Here is a 23,976-nt window from a genome sequence, read left to right as displayed (position 1 = left end):
TGGCAACTGTCTTACTCTGATCTAAGATGAACAATAGGGAAAGGGTCGATAATTTCAAATATCTGCTTAAGTAGATAATGTTTTGTTCTGATATTTTTCCGTCTGATTTATAACTGAAGAAACTGTTCTTCGAGCTCACATTGTTTGAAAAATTTCTTAATTGTAGAACAAAGTTGATCCTACATAATCTTTGTTGGCAACAGCTGATATTCTAGCAGAAAGGCATTAAACTGAATGCTAAATCAGGCAAAAAGATAACAAAGATGTAAATAGAATGACACAGCAGCTGCGAATGTTCACTGAAACGTGAAGATGTTTTATATGCGAAAAAGTGACAGATGAGAGGAAATGTTTAAAAAAGCGTAAGATACGTCTCAAATGGTCCTTTTATTTTTTCTCGAAGTATCTAACGTATAACGTTTCTCGTCTCGTTATAGTGCACTTTTTACCATGATGCAAAAATGACTTTAATCTAAAGGCACTTAATTTCAGAATGTCTGAGCTATTTTTACGAAAATAACCGTTGGTGAGTTTTTAGGCGCCTAAGAAAACCAACATAGTGCCTTTGCGACCAGCATGGATCCAGACCAGCCTGTACATCCGCGCAGTCTTGTCAGGATGTTGTTCGCTTTAAAAGCCTATTGGAATTAGAGAAACTGTTAACGAACAGTATGGATCCTGACCAGACTGCGCATCACAGACTGCGCGGATGCACAGGCTGAACTGGATCCATGCTGGTCGTAAATGCACTCTGTTGGATTGAGGAGAGCTATAGATTTTAGTTTAAAACGCATCCACTCTTTGACTAATTGTAATCGATCATCTACTAAATAATACACTCCTAAGTTGATAAAAGACAAAATATTGTTTATTGTTTGCTACTGTATCTGTAATTTACAAATAATTTTAATTCCTTTATGACAAAAGGTGATCTTTTATAGCATCTAAAATTTAAAACTGAAGCTCCATCATGGCACAAGTCGAGTTGCATTTGTTGGGTAAAATCCGTACTTTTTGGCTCCATATGCAAACTTCCGTGTCCATCCAAATGCCAGGCTGCCGTCGGTGGAACAAAGTTTCTGTTTGATCTTTGTACCTGAAAATAATTACAAATTAGATTTACTCTTTTCTAATTTCGACGATTTGACTAAATCCTGTTAAACAATAACTATTCGACTTAAACAAAAAAGCCCTTGACGATACACAAGAATGATATTTCAAGAAAAAGTTACAAGTACATACTCACCTGCTTTGAATTTAAGCTGAATAGTGTTATTTTTATCAGCCAAACTGGCATTTGCCCAAACATACAATTCCTCTTTCCGTGTATCTATAAACAAAATAAATGATATAATACAGTTATGTAGAGTACTTTTGAGGTTAAGTGATCATGGAACAAATCATAAATTTTTTATTATTAAATATAAAGGACGGAACAATGACGCCAAATTCAATACTATCTTGTCAAATTCCGTTCAAAACAACAATCTATCACATTAACTTACCAAAGTTTCCTTCCTCTAACAAACAAACATAGCTGTCATGTTTTTGAAATCTCTGTTTATGTTTTTCCATTTCAGCAAAATATGGATCCACGTATGCTGTTGCTGCAATAGTTCTATCAAAGTTTGTCTGGAAATGAAAATAACAACCTTAAAACAAATCATTTCCAACATATTCAAAACAATTGGTAAAAGGTGTGGTTAACCCGGGGCTAGAGTACGTGGACGGTAGCATGCATTTCCACTACCGTCCATGAACCTTTTCGTTTTTGTCGTGTTGAGCGACCTGTGGAGTTTCCACTTTTTCTATTTTGTATAATTCACCAAATGAAGTTAATATATACACAATTTTATCTAACAAATATTTGATCATTTTCTAAGGTAATACGCACATGCCAGCATGGCCAAATGGTGACAAAATCTAAGTCTTCCCTGTAACAATATCCCGTTATTTCGATGATGCTCAACTTCTTAAGAAAAATTAAAAACCGTCAAAAAAGAATTGTTAGCTTTTGTTAGTTTAAATGACTTGCAATATAAGAAATTTCACACACTTCACCTAATGTTTGCTGGAAATGGAAATGTACAAGACACAAGGTGCCATAAGACAACATATTCCTACTTACCTTTTCAATGACTGGATGGAAATATTTTCCCGACAGATCTTTAAACAGTTCTTCTGCAACTTCATAGCAGTCAAACTTTTCCAGTCTCTCAGTGAACTCTCTAAAATATAAACAATTTGAACTAAAACGATAAGTAAAACATTAAATTTACATTCTCACATTAATAACACATTGGTACAAAACGAAGAGTTGTTTAAGATAGATTAGATGTCTTAGACTTAGATAGGGATTTAAGAATTTACTATTTTGAACATCTGGAAAGTCAGATAAAGCAAATTCTGAGAAACCACTGAGCAACATGAACAAGTATTCTCGTCGGTTTTTCATTCCATGTTTATAAAAATATGTACGAATTAATTATTTCTTTGTGGATTCAGCAACGTCTTTTCACTTTAATCCTGTCACAAGAAGGATGAAAACTGGCGATACTAACAACAGTTGCTTTACTTACACTGGAAGATGAATAGATTTGGCAACTTTCATTAGGTTCTTTATTCCTTCCACAACGGTTTCCCTAATCTCTGTCTCAATTATTGAACGAAGTTTATTTTCAATCTGAAATGTAAAAAACGAAAGTCTTATTTGAACATTTTTTTCTGTCCAGCAGCTTTCTAGCAAACCAATATTTTACTTGAACATCTTATCTGCAGTAATCGACTTTCTAGCAAACCTGTGTTTGACTTATCTGCCATAATAGACATACTAGCAAACTGTGTTTGACTTGAACATCTTATCTGCCGTAATCGACATCTCATCTGCCATCATCGACTTTCTAGCAAACCAAAAGGGGCTTACTTGAACATTTTATCTGCCATAATCGACTTTCTAGCAAACCAAAAGGGGCTTACTTGAACATTTTATCTGCCATAATCGACTTTCTAGCAAACCTGTGTTTGACTTTAACATCTTATCTGCCATAATCGCAATCTCATCTGTCATCATCGACTTTCTAGCAAACCAAAAGGGGCTTACTTGAACATCTTATCTGCCATAATCGACTTTATAGCAAACCTGTGTTTGACTTGAACATCTTATCTGCCATAATCGACTTTCTAGCAAACCTGTGTTTGACTTTAACATCTTATCTGCCATTATCGACATACTAGCAAACCTGTGTTTATCTGCCGTCTTATCTGCCGTAATCGACTTTCTAGCAAACCAGTTTGACTTGAACATCTTATCTGCCGTAATTGACTTTCTAGCAAACCAAAAGGCGCTTACTTGAACATATTATTTGCTTTTATTGCCTATATTGCAAACCAGTCGCTTATTTGAACACCTTAGCTACTATAATCGACTTTCTAGCAATTTTACTTGAACATCTTGTCTGCCATTATCGACATTCTAGTAAACTAAAATGGGCTTACTTGAACATATTATCTGCTAAAATCGACTATATCGCAAACTAATGGCTTATTTGAACACCTTATCTGCCATGATCGACTTTCTGGCAAACCAAAGGGACTTATTTGAACATCTTTTCTGCCATAATCAGTTTTCTAGCAAACTTGTAGGCGCTTTATTTGAACATTTTTTCTGCCAATACTGATTTTCTAGTTGCCCATTGTCTTACAAGAATAATAATATCTGTCATGCGTTTACGAATCGGATAGAAATATCTGTCCCGAGGGCACCTGCGCATTGGACGGTAATGAGGCTTGCCAGTCCGGTATGCAAGAACAGCTTAGATACCATTGTCGACTTTCTAGAAAAAAGTGTCTTTCTTGAAAGGCTTATCTGCTATTATCGACTTTCTTTTAACTAGTGTCTTACCCGTTCATCTAACCTGCCTTTATTGACTTTCTAGCAAGCCAAAGAGACTTATTACATACCTGTTTCATTTTTTCTTCTCTGATTATTTTCTCTTCCTCGTACAGGGCCGACAGTTTGTCAAACGCTGCTTGTGATTTCTCCTGTCGGCGGTTGTACTGGTTTTTCCCTCTAATTGTTTCCAGTTTTTCGTCGACCTTTGCGCATTTTTCATTTAACACTCGATAGTTCTGAAAGACAATGAATCTTTAATCTGGTGTCTTAATGCTGGACAATTCTTTAATTATTTATGTTGTCTATAACCTATGTTTTTTAAACATTAAACATTATTTTGTTGCTTGATTTTCCCCAACATGTAAATTGCAAACAACTCAGTTAATTTAAAACTTAGATTATCCACATGTGTTTCATTGCTGTATAACCTCAGCTGGAAGGCAACACGTGTGTTTCATTAATGTTAACCTCATTTCAGAAACAACACTTACGTGTTTCATTGCTGGAAGGCAACGCATGTGTTTCTCAGCTGTGTAACCTCATTTCAACAACACATGTGTTCATTGCTGGAAGGCAACGCATGTGTTTCTCTGCTGTGTAGCCTCATTTCAGAAACAACACACATGTGTTTCATTGCTGTGTAACCTCGCTTTGGAAACAACAAGGCTATTAGTCCTACCTGAAGGTCGCGAGTTAGATTTACGGACGAGGGCAATGATCTCTGTAACGATCTGAATGACGACAATAGCTCAAATTTATAAGTCGTCGTCATACACTTCTGATTCATGACCTGAAAGTTATCAGTGCCTTTGTCGAAACGGGAATAACTCTTTTTTACGACATGCAAGAACTCCTGACAGATCAGATTAATTCACGGTCGTTACATGGTGAAATACAATTTTGTTCTGTAAAAAAGGCATTAGATGTTATCGTTCAAAAGTGTGTAGCTTACGCCAGTATAAGGTCAGAAATAAATTCGTTGGACATCGGCCATATAATACACAGGAACTAAGGGGTTGAAAAATAATAAATTTACCTGTAAAGTTTCTTGTAGTTGATAAACAACGTTCTGGTGATCGCGACATGCTGCCAGTAAGTCATTGTGTAGTCTTCTACATGCAAGTAAGGCCTTCCAGGACAGGAACCTTTCCATAAAATAGCGGTATTTTAATAAAATATCATTTAGTCACATACAAATGGGTAATAACGTTAGAATATTATTTTTGAAGCGGCATGAATACAGATGGCAATAAACGGATACAAAAGCATACCTTTTAGCAACGTTTCATGCAAAAACAAGTGCATAGAGACAATAGACAACAGCAGAAATACTTCGGGATGGAAGCTTAAATTTGGGTACCAAAATAGAAACAGAATATCAGAAGAATGTACAAAAAGCATATTGCACTCACGTGTCATAGCTTTTCCTTCTTGGGATAACTTCCTCAAGGGCAGGGATGCTGTCTGTGCTGTCTCCTGAGGGATTAACTTTGCCACATATCTCGTTATTAAATTTCCCTGTGACCTTGAACTTGAATGCTTGATAGGAGAATAGGGCATCCTTCAATAGCTCTAGCAAATTGTTCAAGACAGGTACACCTTCAAGTAAGATACTTATTGTATAGATAAGCACATCTACAGAATCCCGGGAGATTAGTTGGCAGCAGAGCCTGTAGGCACTAACTTATCTCGATGGATTCTGGAATTCTGTAGAAGCTTTTATATAAATAAAGATAAAACATAAGGGTAGATTTCCCGGAAGCACAGAGCAACCCAAATACAGCCAGAGAGCCATGCATCGCAAAGTAGGCCCACAACGAAAGGAAATTGTAGTGGAAAGATGGAAAGATGTAGTTGAAGCTTACTTCACAAATCCAACTATAAGTACATTTTAATTACATGCAAAATGAAAAACAAATCCTAAGGGGTAAATAAAAGGGTTGTGGGTGTTTAGGGAGGTGCAAAAGGCAAGGATGAATATTCTACAGGGAAAACCACGCTCCTAAAACCCAGTCTACAAAAATATGTTGGACACTTAACCTTACTCATAGTAAATGGAGAGAGAGAGGTGGAGTAATTACAAAGGGGCTATGGGAAGGAAAGATAAATCAACAACAAACAAGACCACATAAATACAAGACGGACAAATAGGGGCGCCGCCTTGGAACGGTCAATAAACTATGTAAAGGAAACGCGTTTAGAGAATGTCAGTCTAGCAATTTCCCAATTTTCAAAATGGTAGACAAGACAGTGTAAATGAAAGAACTCCCCGGGAAATAAAAAAAAACTTCATTATTGTCAAAACATCACAGCTTATCATTTTATGGTAAATAACATAAGTTTAAAAAAATGCACTGTTATGAAACTGATATTCATTATAGAAAGGATTCGTATTTACGATATAATTGAAAACTATTATTGTTTATAAATCTGTTGTGCTGTTGCTTTTAGATCAGTTTGATTGTTATTGAAAGTTTACATAAATACTTCAGAAAGTAGTTGGTCAGAGTCAGCAACTCAGACTGGTCAGAGTCAGCAACTCAGACCCTGCATCTAGTATGTTTGTTTGTCACAAATCTAGTTTCTGTCATAACCGTAAGGGAGTTCTCCCAAGTAGATCCGTGTTATTACATAGTTTACAATCTCTACAAGCATACTTATAATAAAGAATGAAAGATACAGGCGGCCTCTTTCGTTACAATCCGATTCCCCATCTGTAGATTTATTTGACTGAGTACGTCTTTACGACTTTACTGGTTGCCATATTTTATTTTATTATGATGTTCTTCTATAATAGCTTAAATTTTGCAGTTTACTTTGTAAATAAATCTGAAACCCCCTTTGTTTTCGGGTTGATTAAGGTATAGCATGGCTGGTAAAGTTCATGTTACGTGAGACTTAAGTATCATAATGTTGCTTTGCTATTTAAGTGCATCCGACAGAATAACTTAGATTGACACTATTTCCAGTCCGGGAAGATAGAATTTACAGTTATACTTCGAAAATGATATGATTTAAGCTGTAAACTAAATATACTGAGCAAAACAGCTATCCCGCCTCTTTTTCCAAGTAATTTAAAAGTTATGAACATACAATTTTGAAATTTAGTCTACGCTTAGAACAATATGCTGTTGATAAGTTTTCACTACTTCAAAAAAATCAAATAATGCTATCATACAAAGTATCTTATTTTACAACTTCAACCCATCTTTGAAAAGTCGCAAAAATACACTTACACATCTAGAATTTACAAACTTGAGGGAAGAAAATGACAACAAAAACAAAATAATGGCGTTGTCATGCCCTATGGTAAAAGAACACTTTATATATGTATGAAATTTAAACATTTCCTAGTAAAAATCATAACCTACACTTATTTCTATAAATTGTAAATATTCATTTTCTAAAAACTCTTCTTCCATGTGATTTGAGTAATAAAATACTATTGAAATTGTGAAACGTCAGTACTGATTTTATTATTATAGATCGATATTTATCTGTCCCCTTAATTCCACAAATGTACTTTCATTAATTTTAAAACTATAATTAATGGCAGGTTAGCTCTTTGGTTCAATATAATATTACGCAATTTTATATATTCAATGTAATATTATGTAAGAGAAATATACCTTGTATTGGAGGATACTCTGTGAGTGTTTTCATAATTTTGCCTGAAGCATCCGTTCCTTTTGCCGTCTCGTCGGCGAACAGCAAACACTGTTTTCTAAATTCTAGTAGACGCTTCGTTCTAGAATAGAATGTAAGAAAATAGTTTGAATTAAAAGCACGCTTCGGTAAAGATGAAAATCGAATTCTCAGAAATTTTAAACAGATCGGAGGATGGAGTTCTTTGCTGCATACAAAAATAAAAAGCAGTATCATGGTAGTGATAATACCAAGTATGGAATATGCCCTAAATTTTACATACAATTTCTATTTCTTGACTAACGGTTTAAAGTATATATATGTTATTGTGTATTTTATAAATTAATAATGCAAAAACATATTTTTTTTTCTATTTTAGGACGAGATTGTTTGGATGAAATGGTTGTCTTTCTTAAGTACAGTTGGTTCAATAATTTCTAAGTAGCATGCATTGATTGTTGTCGTTCACTTATTTTATATGTATGCTTTAAAAAAAAAAAATCATATAAACACTGCATAAAAAAAATGAAAAAAAGGCGATGTCAGAATATCGAAGATATATTTTTAGTAAACTAGATCTACTTACATCCAAAAACCTTTTCAAAAACAGTTACATGCATTTTTTTTCATTTCCAAATTTACAGTGTATGTAGAAAAGAATCTAATTTTATCAATAATTATTATACCGATTTTATGTGCAAAAGAAAATCAAAAATGTAAAACTTACACGAGCGAGCCATTGCTCGAAAGTACAAAGGATGGTATTTGTATCATATCCATTACTATAATTGATTTTCCTGCAGAAATGTGTGACTGAATAAAATAATCGCCCACTCCGCTGATAGTTTTTCATTAACTGAGGTCGCTAGGTAACAAACGTCACTGACGTTGTAACGTCATTAACGTTACGTTGTAATAGTGACGTATGTGAAGATATGACGGTATCACTGGTAACGTTTTGTGTTTTGAATTGAAAGTCAAGGAAAAGGCCACTTTTATTCTGCATAAGGCTGGTAGGACTAGGCCCTGAAGAGAAAAAAAACAGTGGTATGGGAAGTTAAGAGTGATCGGGATAGTACTGCTGAAGGATCGCGTATTAAACGTGAAAAATTAATTTTCGCAATGGCATTAAAATCTAGATTCTCCCATAAACTGCAATGGGATCCAAGTATTTCAACAGCAACAAATACTTTTACTTAAGTCAAGTCACATAGTTTATCACTTTGACTTAATAATTTTAAATTAGTTAAATACAATCGTGACTTTTTATTGAATCCTAAACTGCGATGCACGATGGTACGATGATGAAATCGCGATGGCACAATGTCGATGTAATATCGCCTTTTCATCATTTTAACCATCGCGTTTTCACCATCGTACTATCTTACCATCGCATTTTCATCATCGTACCATCGTGCCATCACATTTTCACAATCGTACCATCGCGTTATCACCATCGTACCAACGCGTTTTTGCCGTTATACCATCGCGTTTTCGCTATCGTGCTCTTATCACCGTACCATCGTGTTTTCCCCGCAATCGCGTTATCACGATCGTACCATCGCCTTCCAGTTACGCATGCGTAGTTTCGTGCACATTCATTTTCTTTAACAACAGATGAATTTTGTGAGATATTATTCTTATAAAGACATTTTAGCGATGAATAGCCTATAAACGCGGTAGTACGATGATGAAAACGCAATGGTATGCTTTTGACAACGCGATGATACGATAGTTATACTGCGATGGCACGATGGTGAAACGTGATGTTACGATGGTTAAAACGCGATGGTACGTTGCTGAAAACGCGATATTACATCAACATTTCACCATCGTACCATCGCACCATCGCGATTTCATCATCGTTGTGTCGTCATCGTGGCATCGCGCTATCGTGTTTTCTTCATTATACCATCGTGATCCTTAAATACGGCGAATTAGCTCCCTTTATCATAATGCGTTTAACAATCGCACACTATTTTCTGTTTGAACCCATTCAAAAATGACACTAAATTCGAAGCCTTTACGCGTAATCTAGCTGAAAGTTAAGGTAGTTCTGCACGTTTGGATCGAATTTTTTTCTACAATGTAGAATTTGATTAAACTCTGATTTTTCAAAACTTCAGAATATACCTAGAAAATTCACCAAATAAAAAAGATAGGGTCGTGTGTTTGATTTTTTGCTAGACTGATTTGAAAAAATTAGACCTCACGCAATTTTTCATAACGGAAGTCTATGGGGAAATCATAACTTTCATAACATTTTCGCGAATAGAAATTTTTCTGCAATGTAGATTTTAATGAAATTCCCAAAGTTGTAAATAAACATATGGCTTATAATACGGTGAAATAAAATGTATAGGTCCGTGTGCTTTATTTTGAGATATTTGACCACGGTTAAAGTGAACTGCACTTTTCATGCTAATTTTAAGACATTATTTTGAATTTTTAACGTGTCAAATGTTTTAATACCATATTTTAACTTTAGAAAGACAGTAACAGTGCCATGGTAATAAATTTACTCATAGGTTGCTATTAATTCATAAATGATTTTCATTTCCGTACGCTGAACCCAGGCTTTATTCCACGTTTTCCGGATAAATGACGTTACGCCATCACTTCCGGTTTATCAAACGTGCAGAACTACCTTAAAATAATAATGTTGTACATTTTTGTTTAAATTTTGTTATAAAGCGGCAACAACAGCTCTAGCAGTCCAGAAAGAGAATGAACTAAACGGTTTATAAATGGATGAGGTTTCCACTTATATTTTAGAATATCTGAGTTTCCGGTATATTTACCAGAAAGTAAACTGAGCGTGGGTTAGTCTGATCTGTAACGAAAAACCATGTTGGTCCTGCAAGAGCTTTGTAGTTAATGTTGTCTGTTGACGTATGTTACATTAGATACAGCTTACCTTAACTTTCAAGAGTGTCAGTGAGACAAGACCAATTTCTCTATACATTTGTAATGTATATTGCCTCGTGTTTTGTCCTTGGTAGACAAGTGTTGAAACCTGCTTTCAACATTGACAGGTTCTCTTGTTCTATGTATTTTTATACCTCAAACAAGTCTTTACTAAAAATAAAAAAAAATCCAGATGTTGAGTAATAAAACAACGGTCTATTTCTCTATTTATAAAATATCTTTCGATTCCAAAATGTGTGCTATTCCAGATACTGTGCAGGTAATACGAAACTCTGGTTAATGAAAATAAGTGTTTCTTGAATGGAATACTTTAAGATGGCTAATTACCTGGATTAATGACGGTAAAATATTATACCCAATTTATGCTAATGTGCGCTGGTATGAGACTTTACGTTCGTTTATAAAAGCACTTTCATTTATTGGGTGGACTTACTCTTACAGGCAGAACAATACTGTAGCAAGAGTTTTCTCTCTTGGTTTGTTGATGCAAATCAAATGTACGTTTTATTATTTCCAATATAGTGAAATCCTTAATACATTTTTTTAAATATCATTAATACTTGTTTGTTTCAGAGCAAGATTGAAACATCTTTCACTTGTACGTTTGACAGATATTGACAAATATTGAAGAACAGTAACAGTAAGAATGACATAAGAAAATAAAACTTAAAAGTGACAGGAAATTAATGTTCTTAAGCGTAAAGAATCATTCGCTTTACTTATTACAGTATTACTTATTATCTATTGTTTTAATAGGACCTATACCAAAGTATCGAGTATTGAAGTAACTGCCATCTTTTATTAATAGCATACCGTCTTCTACGTTCCCTAATACTTCTAATATATCCATTTCTTCCTCAAATGACACACGAAATGGCCAGCTGCACTTCCGGCGGGGAAGATCGAACACCTGCATGATGCCTCTCCAGGTCTGAGGTTTGTGCCCCCGAGTCGCACGTGCAGTCTGTTCTATAATGTTTTCCAGGCCCAACAGATATAAAACAGTTCTGTGACCAGTCTTGGAGCAAGGTATAAGGTAATAAAATCGTTCAATGATCGACCATTTTGTTTCTATAACATTCGATTTCTGTATCAAATTGTGCTTGTTTGTAAGATTATATTATATTATGCACTTTTCTGCTCATGATTTGTCAACATATTTTGTAACAGTAGTTACGTTAATTTCATTTTAAATAACTGATTTTACAATGAACTAGCATTTCGACAAATAGTACCAATATGAAACATTGAGTAAAAATGTCTTTTATTTTACCCTTACGCTGCTAAATTTCTATTATGAACTTATCCATCTTCCAATTTGGACTGTACCATTAACTGTTAAAAGGGGTGCTTACCAAAAAAGATACTGACTGAATGACGAACAGCGCAGACCATGATCAAACTGCACGGATATGCAGGCTGCTCTTGGTCTGAACTGGTCGCTAAGGCAAAATCACTTGCCACCAGCAAGCTAATGGTTAAATAAAGTTTGTTTTAATATGACATTTGGCACTGACAAATAAAACAAAGTGTAACCCAGTGTGCGATACGGAAAACGATTTTGGCTAGAATCAATTTATCGCTATCCGAATAATAATACTGTTTGTATTTGTGTGAAATGCATAGGAGAACATTTTCTCGAAAATATTCATCTGTTCAAAGCATGTCATGAAATAACATCTTCATTTTACCATTATTTGATTTTATTTCATTATATCCAATAAAAGCAAAAAAGACTAAATATCTAATTAAATTAATGTAAATTTACGAAGAATAAAAACGTCGTTATTTTTACTGCGGATAGGTTAAGCGCCACGGCAAATAGAGCGAAATATTTTACCACAATCCCCATTTTTCTTTTGAGGGATGATAGTGGTTTATAAATTACTGACCTTTTTCGTTGATTTATTCAAAATACTATCTAGCAGCTTCTTAAATATAGGCTCCAGTTTTACGTGTTTTGCGTTCATTAATCGTTCGCCTCTCATGTGACGTCAAAATAAACTTGATAAAGTACTCGTATATATTATCGGTATGATGATTTTGAGATAAATTTGAAAATAAAGATTTTTTCCGAATTTTAAATAAGAACGCTGCTCAAAAACCAGTCAAGTACGTGATTTTGCGCTCTGTTTAAAAAAGATCATGTTTGAAGATATACAGCAGCGAAACTGATAACTAGAATAACAGACTGTCGGAAATTTCGTCAACTTTAACCTGAACACATTTCATAACAGCCCCTTGAAAAATTGATGGGATACATTCTACTTTACGAGGAGATCACAAAATATGGATTTTAATGAAACTTGTCAGTTGTAAATTATCATACGTTATGTTATAAGGTCAAAGAGTGTTTTTTTTTTTTTTGTTTTTTTTTGTTTTTTTAAATAATCGCCAATGATATAGAAATCCGTTCTAGATAGCACATAGTTTAGTTCTATGACGTATCGATATCTAATAAATGATTTTATTTCATCTACAAAAAGGTAGAATTGTCGCCGGTTTAACCAATTAACACACGGGTTGCCTTGATTTAGGAATTCGGTTTTTACTCTGTAATCCGGAGAAATGACGTTATGCAATCGCTTCCGTTTTTCAGACGTGCAAAGCTACCTATATTGAAAAGAAATGTAACGCAAGAAAGTGCCACTGATACACTTAAAAACTTGTTCTCGTTACTTTTTCAGTAAGTGTATAGTCAAGGCCTTCGGGTGGTTAGCCGTCTAATTTATCACGGGAGTTCAGATGCGCAGGAATGAAATATCTAAGCATCTGAACGATGAATCGTGGCAAATTAGACCATAAACCACAAGAGGACCAACCTGGTGTTAAAACTATATACATAAATTGTATATATGTAGAAACAGTACAAATAGAATAGACAACACTATATGATCTTCACTACAGTGTGGCTGAATGCTAGTGAGACATTTGACGTTTTCTTATGATATTTCTTCTTTCTTTAATTATTTATCTCTACAAAAGAACATGGAATAAATACTCTGGTGTTAAAAAGCTGAAAGAAGCATACAATTTACTATAGTTTATGTAAGTTCTTGGATAACACTAAAGTTTTATAAACTATGGAAACCGAAATAACTGGACAGCTCCAACAGATGAACAGTCATCAAGGCACAGGATCAAAGTTTAGATCAAATTTCAGCTTCAAGAATGAATGTCAGAAGAAGAACTTCATTCAGACGTGTTGTGTGTATTTCAACTTCATACTTTTGGTAAGAGTGACAAAGCTTGTATCTGCTATGTATTTAACTGTCAACTTATCGTATCATTGCAACATGCAACGCATATCATGTATACCGTGCTTATTTCTCCGACTTCAATGTCAGTTGGGTCAATTCGGAAAAATGGCTTTGAACTTGTAATTAAATCACCTGCTTTTTAATGGACATTGAAACAGGTCTGCTGTCATAAAATATGACAATACTTAATATTTAAAGCATCGTTTTGCAAATTAAAGATACATATCTGTTCATGTAGATTAAGTCGCAATTTTAAATGTTACAAATATATGTTCAATTTTAAGTTGCAGTTTTGAAAGTTACATATGAATGTTCAATTTCTGTTTACGTTGGTTTATTTGTCAAAGTGCAGCTTTTCTCATCCGGTCAAATACCTGCTTGTCAGCATATGAGCCGCGCCATGAGAAAACCAACATAGTGGCTTTGCGACCAGCATGGGTACAGACCCATGCTGTTCGCTAACGGTTTTCTCTAATTTCAACAGACTTTGAAAGCGAACAGCATGGATCCTGACCCGACTGCGCGGATGCGCAGGCTGGTCTGGATCCATGCTGAACGCAAAGCCACTATGTTGGTTTTTTCATGGCATGGCTCATATGTCTGCTTTACATGGCCTTCATAAATCTGTCCTAAGAATGTGTATAGGAGGGGCCTCCGTGGTCGAGTTGTTGAGGTTGCTTACTTCGAATAACTTGCTCCTCACCGATGTGGGTTCGAGCCTCACTCGGGGCGTTGAATTTGCCATATGAGGAAGCAATCAAGCTCGGTGTTTCTAGCCATGTGCCCGTCCGTGATGAAATAATGCACGGAGGAGCGCCTGGGGTCGTTCTCCACCATCATAAGACACGTTATAGATGATTTCCGTGTCTTTGTTTTCTATACAGGATCTAACAAAGTAAACTATTCATGCACAACACATTAGAATAGGCCATATCCAATACAACACATTAGAATAGGCAACACATTAGAATAGACTATATCCAATACAACACATTAGAATAGGTCATATCCAATACAACACATTAGAATAGGCCATATCCAAGAGAGATGTTTTAATAATATCATTTAGACAATTACAGTGTATATCAAAATAATGAAGGAAATGACGTCAAACAAGTTTAGAAAAAAAACTTCAACATAATAATTTACGTTTTACTTCTCTTCCTTAGGGATGGACATATGGTCAACTTGGAACTGCCTTTCAGGATCTTCAGCTGATACTGGGGACGAATGTGGAACAGACATCACTTCTATTCACAGTAAACTCGGTTGGATACATGGCTGGCAGTCTTACAATAGGATTTATCTATGATAAAGTGGAACATCTAAAATTGCTAGGTACTGGCAGATTTACAATAGGTTTTATCTTTGATAAAGAGGCGAATCTAAATTTGCTAGGTTTTCGCAGTCTCATAAAAATGTCTATCAGTCTCACAATATTTATATAAAGAGAAACATCAAAAACTACGAGGTATTTTCAGTCTCACAATAGGTTTTTTCTATTAGCCTATGTGCATGATATGAATATTTCACACTTTTATTGACCGTATACTGACCTTACGGCTGCGTTCGTTTAATTTCGCTTGAATATTAATGACTTGCTCTTGGATTTCGAAAAAAAGACTAATTAAATGTACATTTAGTAAAACTCATTTAGTACGTGAGGATACATACAGCACAGTAAAAGCCTTCAGCTTGAATGTTTATTTGAAGGTTAAAGCTACCTTTATCTTAATTTTGCTTCGTTAACAGCTATTATATCTGCTAACCTTCAACCATGGAAAGATTTTTGTAATCTTCCTGGTTATATTGGATATTCTTTTATTGTGTTGGTAACCCTATTACAACATGACTGGCTATTCTTTTATTGTGTTGGTAACCCTGTTACAACATGACTGGTTATTGTTTTATTGTCTTTGGTAACCATGTTACAACGTGACTGGCTATTGTTTTATTGTATTTGGTAACCCTGTTACAACATGACTGGCTAGTGTTTTTATTGTGTTTGGTAACCCTTTAACAACATGACTGTTTATTGTTTTATTGTATATTTTATTGTCTTTGGTAACCCTGTTACAACATGACTGGCTATTGTTTTGTTGTTTTTGGTAACCCTGTTACAACATGTCTGGTCTTTGGTAACCCTGTTACAACATGACTGGTCTTTGGTAACCCTGTTACAACATGACTGGCTATTGTTTTGTTGTCTTCGGTAACCCTGTTACAACATGACTGGCTATTGTTTTGTTGTTTTTGGTAACCCTGTTACAACATGACGGGTCTTTGGTAACCCTGTTACAACATGACTGGCTATTGTTATGTTGTCTTTGGTAACCCTGTTACAAAATGACTGACTATTGTTTTATTGTCTTCGGTAACCCTGTTACAACATGACTAGCTATTGTTTTGTTGTCTTTGGTAGCCCTGTTACAACATGACTGGCTATTGTTTTGTTGTTTTTGGTAACCCTGTTACAACATGACTGGCTATTGTTTTGTTGTTTTGGTAACCCTGTTACAACATGACTAGCTATTGTTTTGTTGTCTTTGGTAACCCTGTTACAACATGACTGGCTATTGTTTTATTGTCTTCGGTAACCCTGTTACAACATGACTGGCTTTGTTTTGTTTTAACCTGTTACAACATGACTGCTATTGTTTTATTGTCTTCGGTAACCCTGTTACAACATGACTGGCTCTTGTTTTATTGTCTTTGGAAACCCTGTTACAACATGACTGACTATTGTTTTATTGTCTTCGGTAACCCTGTTACAACATGACTGGCTATTGTTTTATTGTCTTTGGAAACCCTGTTACAACATGACTGGCTATTGTTTTATTGTCTTTGGTAACTATGTTACAGCATGACTGGCTATTGTTTTATTGTCTTTGATAACCCTGTTACAACATGACTGGCTTTTGTTTTATTTTCTTTGTAAATCATGTTACAACAGGATTTGCTATTGTTTTATTATCTTTTGTTACCCTGTGACAAGAGGGTAGGCTATTGTATTGTTATCTCTTTAATCATGTTACAACATGATTGGCTATTGTTTTATTATCACTGGCAATCCTGTTACATTAGGGTTGGGTTTTGTGTTGTGATCTTTTCAATCATGTTTCAATACAATTGACTATAGTATTATTATTTTTAGTAACCCTTGTACAACAAGACTGGCTGTTGTTTTATTATCTTTGGTAATCATATTACAAAAGATACTCTGCAACATACTAAAGTTGAACGCTCATTTGTTAATTTTAAAGTCTGTATGAATTGCTTACATGATATATACAATTGTATTTGCCGTTGTAAATTTCTGATCTGTCAGGTCTAGGAAATATTCTAACGCTAGTCGTACCGTCTAAATAAATATTGTTGTAAACATGTCTATAACATCATGGACATTATATTAAACAAGAATGGTATTAACTCACCAACGATTTTCCGTATTAATATCATTATCTCTTTAAGAATTATAGAAAAATTCGTTGGTATGTTGATAAAACAAATTAAGACATGTACTGGTAGGTATATCTTAAAGTTTAATAGTGCTTTTAACATATAATATTAAAATAATGTTAAAACAGATGTAGCAGCTGTCCAAAGGGGGAATGTGCAAATATATGTGGTTTGAAAAGCACAACTTTCAATGTTGCACTTGTTGCAATTGTCATACTGGTAAAGCTATAAAGGGTGATACTGAAAAAAAGATTCAATAATACACTTTCTACTATGTTAATTAAATATTCAAATGCATGACAAATATGAACGTTAACAATTACCGAAACTAGGAAATAACAAAAAACAAATAATGCTCTTTAACAAAAATGTGACAGCCTCATTATAACTGAGGCATAACTTTTGTTATTTCCTAGTTTCGGTAAAAATGTCATTATAGTTCTTGCGTGTTTATTTTCTGTCTTCTTCTACATGACTTACGTCAAAGTTTACTAGCATCCTGATGTTACATGTAGATCTTCAGAAATCACATTTGCATATACACTGTAAATTGAAATGCTTACGATTTTGAGATATGAGCCGCACCATGAGAAAATCAACATAGTGCGTTTGCGACCAGCATGGATCCAGACCAGCCTGCGCATCCGAGCAGTCTGGTCAGGATCCATGCTGTTCGCTAATGGTTTGCAATAGGCTTTGAAAGCGAACAGCATGGATCCTGACCAGACTGTGCTGATGCGCAGCCTGGTCTGGATCCATGCTGGTCACAAATGCACTATGTTGGTTTTCTCATGGTGCGGCTCATATTATGATGTAATTCCATAATGCTTAATAACTTACTCCTAGAATAGTCTTGTAATGCAACTGGGTGGTTGTTAAGAACGATTTGGAATGTAATTGTCACCTTTAATATGCATGTGCATATTTTTTCTTACACTTTATGTATATTCCATGATATTCCCAACAAGTAAGTTTGTATTATTTTTGATCGTTAATTACGTTTGGTTCTGGTGGATATAACGTTTGTTATGTTTCAAAATTACAGTCTGATAGTATGCAACATTTACATTTATCATTCTCTTCCTCAGGTGCTGTGTCTTTGATAAATGCGGTAACTAGTACGTTGTCTCCATGGTGCACCAAATATGGATTGTTCCTCTTTGTTCGTCTGCTTGATGGTTTTCTGGCTGGAGGCAGAGATAGTGGTAAACACACTGCTTTTCACAAAGTACATCTAATTACACCAAAACTTCGGTAACAATTTGGTACCTACAAGTAACCTTCCCGACGCCTACAAGCAACCTTCCCCATGCCTTCACTTATTGCCGTCAAAGTATTTTTATCTCTGTAGCCGTCTGACTAGGATGGCTGACTTTTAAATTACTTGTCCCTTGCCGGTGTACGATCCAGGTCCGTCTAGGAACTGAAAAAATGCCCAGATTGTAATTTGGGTCTTCGTTCAGCATAAAAGCTAGAAAATCACCATATGCTCTGAATTATATCCATGTGACGTACATGTTAGCAAAAACATGTTACAGACACCTGTCAATCTGACTAAAGTACATGATCTTCTAAACGAAGATCTGAGAACGACCCATTCACATTCGTCTTCTGTATATTTTGGATTTCCAAGATCGCTATTTTTATTTTTGCAAATCTATTTTTGTTTGAACCAATCAGACAACTTGTTCGAATGTCAAAGAGTAAGAAAAATTTGCAGTTAATCCAGGGCTCGAACTCGGGACCTCTCGTTTACAGAGCAAGTGCGCTACCGACTGAGCTAACCGGCTATCTGACATTTTTCTACATAAAAGTTGTTAATATCAAATAACAAGGCTTTTTAAAGCTTGCAGAATGTTGTAAGTTAACTTTTGATTGGATAGCGGAAGGGTTGTCAGAACGAGGCCATCAATAGCTCGTTGTCAGATCCTATGCGTAGCGTAATAGGAGATGTACTTTAGTCAGATTGAGACACCTGTAAGCATTTTGTTCACTGTAGGGGGCCTCCGTGGCCGAGTGGTTAAGGACGCTGACTTCAAATCACTTGCCCCTCATCAATGTGGGTTCGAGCCTCACCCGGGGCTTTGAATTCTTCATGTGGGGAAGCCATCCAGCTGGCTTACGGAAGGTCGGTGGTTCTACCCAGGTGCCCGCTCGTGATGAAATAATGCACGGAGGGGCACCTGGGGTCTTCCTCCACCATCAAAGCTGGAAAGTCGCCATATGACCTAAAATTGTGTCGGTGCGACGTTAAACCCAACAAAATAATTTAAATAAATAAATTGTTCACTGTAATGATAGTAAATTGTTCAAAGCGGGAAAAACTATTTTGGGAGAAGTCTTTTGTTTTTACGTAGACATATGTTATCAAAACTATTCGCATGGTGGTGATGTTTTAGTATTATTCGTTTATATTTGCAAGTTGTGTAAGAACTAATTAATATCTATTATATATTTCAGGTGGAAATGCCAAGATAATGTCATGTTGGGGGAAAGAAGGTGGGCCATTTATGCTAGCGCTTCACTTTACTTATTCTATTGGCGGAATAATTTCTCCACTTGTAACGCGTTTTTTTCTTGCTCCAAAGCTGACCAATCATGAAAATAGTAACAATACATCAGAGATGCAAATATTGAACGTTTCAAGCAACTATTCGATATCTGATTTATATCATAATATATCATTGAAAACAAACCAAGAGGTAAAAGAAATAGCCACGTATGGTGAAACTAAAATCCACTGGGCATTTCTTATTACTGGCTTACTTACTGCATTGTCGGGGTTTATCTATATCACTTTGTTTTGCAAAGGTTTCGAAAGGGTACCGACGTATGTAAAACCAACAGAAAAGAAAATCGAAGCCCAAACTTCATCCAAAGATATTGAACGAGTCAGGCTAAGCAAGAACCAGACAGTTTTGTTTGTAATATTAATAGCTTTGTCTGTTACATCAAGCACTGCGGTTGAATGCAAAGGTCTTTCCTTTATAATGCCATTTGTTCTCCTTCAGTTGAACTGGTCAAAGAGCAATGGCGCCTTTCTTATTTCCCTTTTATGGACATTTTATAGCATAGGGCGTTTCAGTGGAATAATTGTTTCTCGATTTGTTCGACCGCATAAGATTATCATCGCTAATAGTTTTGTGATCATAATATCATGTGGTGTTCTATACTTTGGAGCTGTTTACAATATCGCAGGTATTGTTTGGACTATGGTTCCGTTAATGGGTGTAGGTATTTCTTGCATGTTTCCTACATTTATTGTATGGACACATGAGAATGTGCTTAAGATCAGCGGTAAAGTAGGTGGGTTCTTCCAATTTTGTGGTTCTTTGGGATGCTTCATTGATCCTCTTTATATCGGGGCTTTGATGGAAAATGTGTCACCTCTTTATTTCGTTTATTTTCAAATTATTCAGTGCACTTTCACTCTGGTAGTTTTTGTTATAAACATGATATGGGTTGCGAAGATGCGACGAATCTGCAGAACTCACAGACAACAGAAAGATTGAGATGGCTAAAGATTTGCTAAAGAAATATCTTATGTGTAAGCAATGATGTTTTTGTCTGGGGTGGATTTTGACACCTAGTAAAATCCATGAAAGCCGAATACATCTCAGATCAAGCTAATGTTATAGTAATCTTTGTACTAAATACCTCTACTTATTCTTTGCTTTCATTTTAGCCAGATACGAATAACATTTTGAAACGAAGAACTACTTATGAACGGGGGCATGAAATAAATGAAAATAGTCCAAAAACACACAAAATACTAAATCGAATGTCCGACTAGTGCAATGCGGATTTTGATATCTGTCTTTTCGTACGAATGTGTCATGTACAAGCTTTATTTTTACAGTTTATTTTGGCCGCGCCATGAGAAAACCAACATAGTTCGTTTGCGACCAACATGGATCCAGACCAGCCTGCGCATCCGCGCAGTCTGGTCAGGATCCATGCTGTTCGCTTTCAAATCCTACTGCAAAACTATTAGCGAACAGCATGGATCCTGACCATACTGCACGGATGCGCAGGCTGGTCTGGATCCATGCTGGTCACAAACGCAGCACTATGTTGGTTTTCTCCTGGTGCGGCAAAATATGTTTTGATTTTTTTCTTCAAACTTGAAACTGATATAATACCTATGTTAAAACTATATATGTATGTAGTACACTAATTAAACAGTGCAGTTAAAGTTGTGTTCGTGTATTATATAGGTAATTCAGTATTGATATCATACTAACTGCCATTGTCTACATGATCAAAAACTCTACATTTGAAATAAGGTACGATAATACTATGACATCCATATCATGAAGTTAGCTCTTTGGGGCGACTGACATTATTGTCATGTAGGACCGCGGTCCGCAATTATAACTGGTGAAATTCGCAGAGTATTACAGTTATTATATATTGTGCTTATGTTCAATCATACTATACAGAATGAAACTTTTTTCTTTAATAGCCGGTGCAATGGCACTCGCTGTCACTTGAGTCTAAACAACTAGGGTTCTCTGTTTTCCTGTATCCAATACAGATAGGAAATAGACATTCTATAAAATTAAAAAGGATATATTATCGGACATTTTTCCAGTGTATTTAGTTAAAACACCTGCAATAATAGTTACTGTTTAATCTACAAAACATGGTTGCTGGATAACATTGGCTTCACTCCAATTACTTGGTGGAGATATAAAATGTTAATTTTGATATTTTCACTGTGTTCACTTGCGTCAATCCAATCCGATACTTTCTAATTAACAAGTAATGTTGTAGAAAAAGTTATGAAAAAAATACAAGTTCTTAATAATAAGAAAATAAAATTTCTGATAAGATTCATATTATGTTCGTGGTTGTTTGTTTTGTTGTTGTTGTTGTTTCTTGTTGTTGTTGTTGTTGTTGTTGTTGTTTTGTTTTGTTGGGTTTTTAGCCTCCCCGGATGTAGTTTAGTGAATTAGGGGGAGCTGGGAAACAAAATGCAAACAAGAATGAAAATATTATGAGTCCATCGACTGGTCAACGCTACCTGCTTCAGACCAACAGATGGTTGCATCTTATGAGAGTCTATTATTAGTTCTTGGTGTTTTATGAACAAGAAAATGAAATGAAAAAGTAAGTTATTTAAATGCACTAAGACAATAACGAATATTTCATTTTTATTGTGCATACATTAATTATTTATGTCAATATTAGAAAGAATCAGGTACGTGTGTACTGATTTTACTGAATACACCCCTGAAGTAATGTAATCTACCAAAAGGGTATCGCGGAAAGAAATGCCGCAAACTTCTGTGCCTATGTTGTGGTCGATCCCAGTAGTGCGTAAAGGGATGGTGTTGATTAACATAACAAAAAATACTTTATACAGCGTGGGGATATGGGTCAAAAACAGATTCGTATTTTTTGATAACATGTACATATACTAACAGAATACTACAATTGCTACAGCCTCAAATGGTTATGCCATTCCTTTTAAAAAAGATAGTTTAAAACAAAATCCTATCAGGAAATAAATGCTTTTTTTCAAATGACAAAAAGTCACAATTTCCTCAGCAGTTTCTATTATGTAAAGCATTCAGCCTCTTTTCGAATCATTTATTCACTTGATGTGGCAAATGGAAAACTGCTGTAACTCATATTAAAAAAAGTACGAGTATCGACAGTTGTAGGGTTAACGCACGTTTTTTAGTGTAACAACATCTGCAGAATCCCAAGGGATTGGTTGGTGCACGAGCCCGTAGGGCGAGTGCACCAACATAGGCCGAGGGATTCTGCAGATGTTGTTTCACGAAACAAACGTGTGTTATCGCTATCTTGCATAAAACACAACTAAAGTGCTGGAAATATCGAAAAAAAACAAGACTATTCAGCCGATCGAAGACATTAGCCGATCGAAGTCGGCCGTTTCAGGTTGTTATGGACACATGTTATATTTATGCATTTCCAGGGCATACAGAAACAGTGCATATTTTATACATGTCGAACGGACATTCTTGTTGTGGTAATTTCTTTAATATTAAATATATGTAAAATAAGCATGACTCCACCTTTTTCCGATATATCGGTAGGAACTTTAGCTTTAGAGGCTCTGAATTATGAGAAAAGGGCATACACGGCATCCTGTCTTTACACAATGTGCAGGTGAGGTGCCGACAGAACACAATTCTGCTTGGTTTAAATTAATAGTCTGTCCCTTACGCTTTTTAAATGTAAATATTATCGTTTTATAGAAACTGGTATCGATACCTATATTCTTCATGTCGTTAAAAATGAAATATCTAGGCCTATAACTAGAAAATTTTGCTTTGCACCCCACCCCATCGCGATCAAAGTTTGATAAACACAAAAATTTGAATTTTTCCAACATCGATATAATCAACTTAGATTGGATTTATAAACTCAAACATGGTTGGTGAGATCTACAAATAAATTGAAAAATATATAATAAATACCTTCTGTTCATCAAATGTTCATTAACTATGGAAAAATCCTTCAAACTTTACGCTTCGTCATGTTTATGCTTTACATTACACACCATCACTACATCAGTAGACTGCATAGATGTGTAACGTAGACACAAACATTTTTTAAAAGTTTTAGTGTAAGATTTAAAGTTAGCATGTCAACTTTCTCGACTCAAATTAATTTGGAAAACGAAATTGTATTTTTGTAAATGTTGTTTGCCTATCATTTTCAGGAATTAAATCGCGGCGTGTAAACTTACTTTGAGTCAAATACGCGTAATAATACAATAATAAGGAACGTCAATTCAGTCGCGTATCAAGAGAGGTA

At 35.2% G+C, this 23,976-nt stretch overlaps 2 protein-coding genes across 2 annotated transcripts; one reads left to right on the top strand and one right to left on the bottom strand.

The window, feature by feature from the left end:
- Positions 1-633: 633 nt before the first annotated feature.
- LOC123548135 (uncharacterized) lies at positions 634-8,449 on the bottom strand. The gene is made up of 10 exons (XM_045335369.2): positions 8,265-8,449; positions 7,522-7,640; positions 5,305-5,491; positions 4,929-5,037; positions 3,961-4,128; positions 2,580-2,683; positions 2,129-2,228; positions 1,506-1,632; positions 1,247-1,330; positions 634-1,096 (listed from the first exon to the last, which is right to left on the bottom strand). The coding sequence occupies exons 1-10, from the start codon at positions 8,315-8,317 to the stop codon at positions 969-971; spliced, it is 1,179 nt and encodes a 392-aa protein (XP_045191304.2). The 5' UTR covers positions 8,318-8,449; the 3' UTR covers positions 634-968.
- Positions 8,450-12,523: 4,074 nt separating this feature from the next.
- Positions 12,524-21,082, top strand: LOC123547487 (sodium-dependent glucose transporter 1A-like). The gene is made up of 4 exons (XM_045334637.2): positions 12,524-13,698; positions 14,895-15,063; positions 18,273-18,389; positions 19,645-21,082. The coding sequence occupies exons 1-4, from the start codon at positions 13,549-13,551 to the stop codon at positions 20,694-20,696; spliced, it is 1,488 nt and encodes a 495-aa protein (XP_045190572.2). The 5' UTR covers positions 12,524-13,548; the 3' UTR covers positions 20,697-21,082.
- The last annotated feature ends 2,894 nt before the right edge of the window (positions 21,083-23,976 follow it).

Source organism: Mercenaria mercenaria, chromosome 9, assembly GCF_021730395.1.
Source record: "Mercenaria mercenaria strain notata chromosome 9, MADL_Memer_1, whole genome shotgun sequence".
NCBI classification, from domain to species: domain Eukaryota; kingdom Metazoa; phylum Mollusca; class Bivalvia; order Venerida; family Veneridae; genus Mercenaria; species Mercenaria mercenaria.
This window is presented reverse-complemented; position numbering and strand designations above follow the sequence as displayed.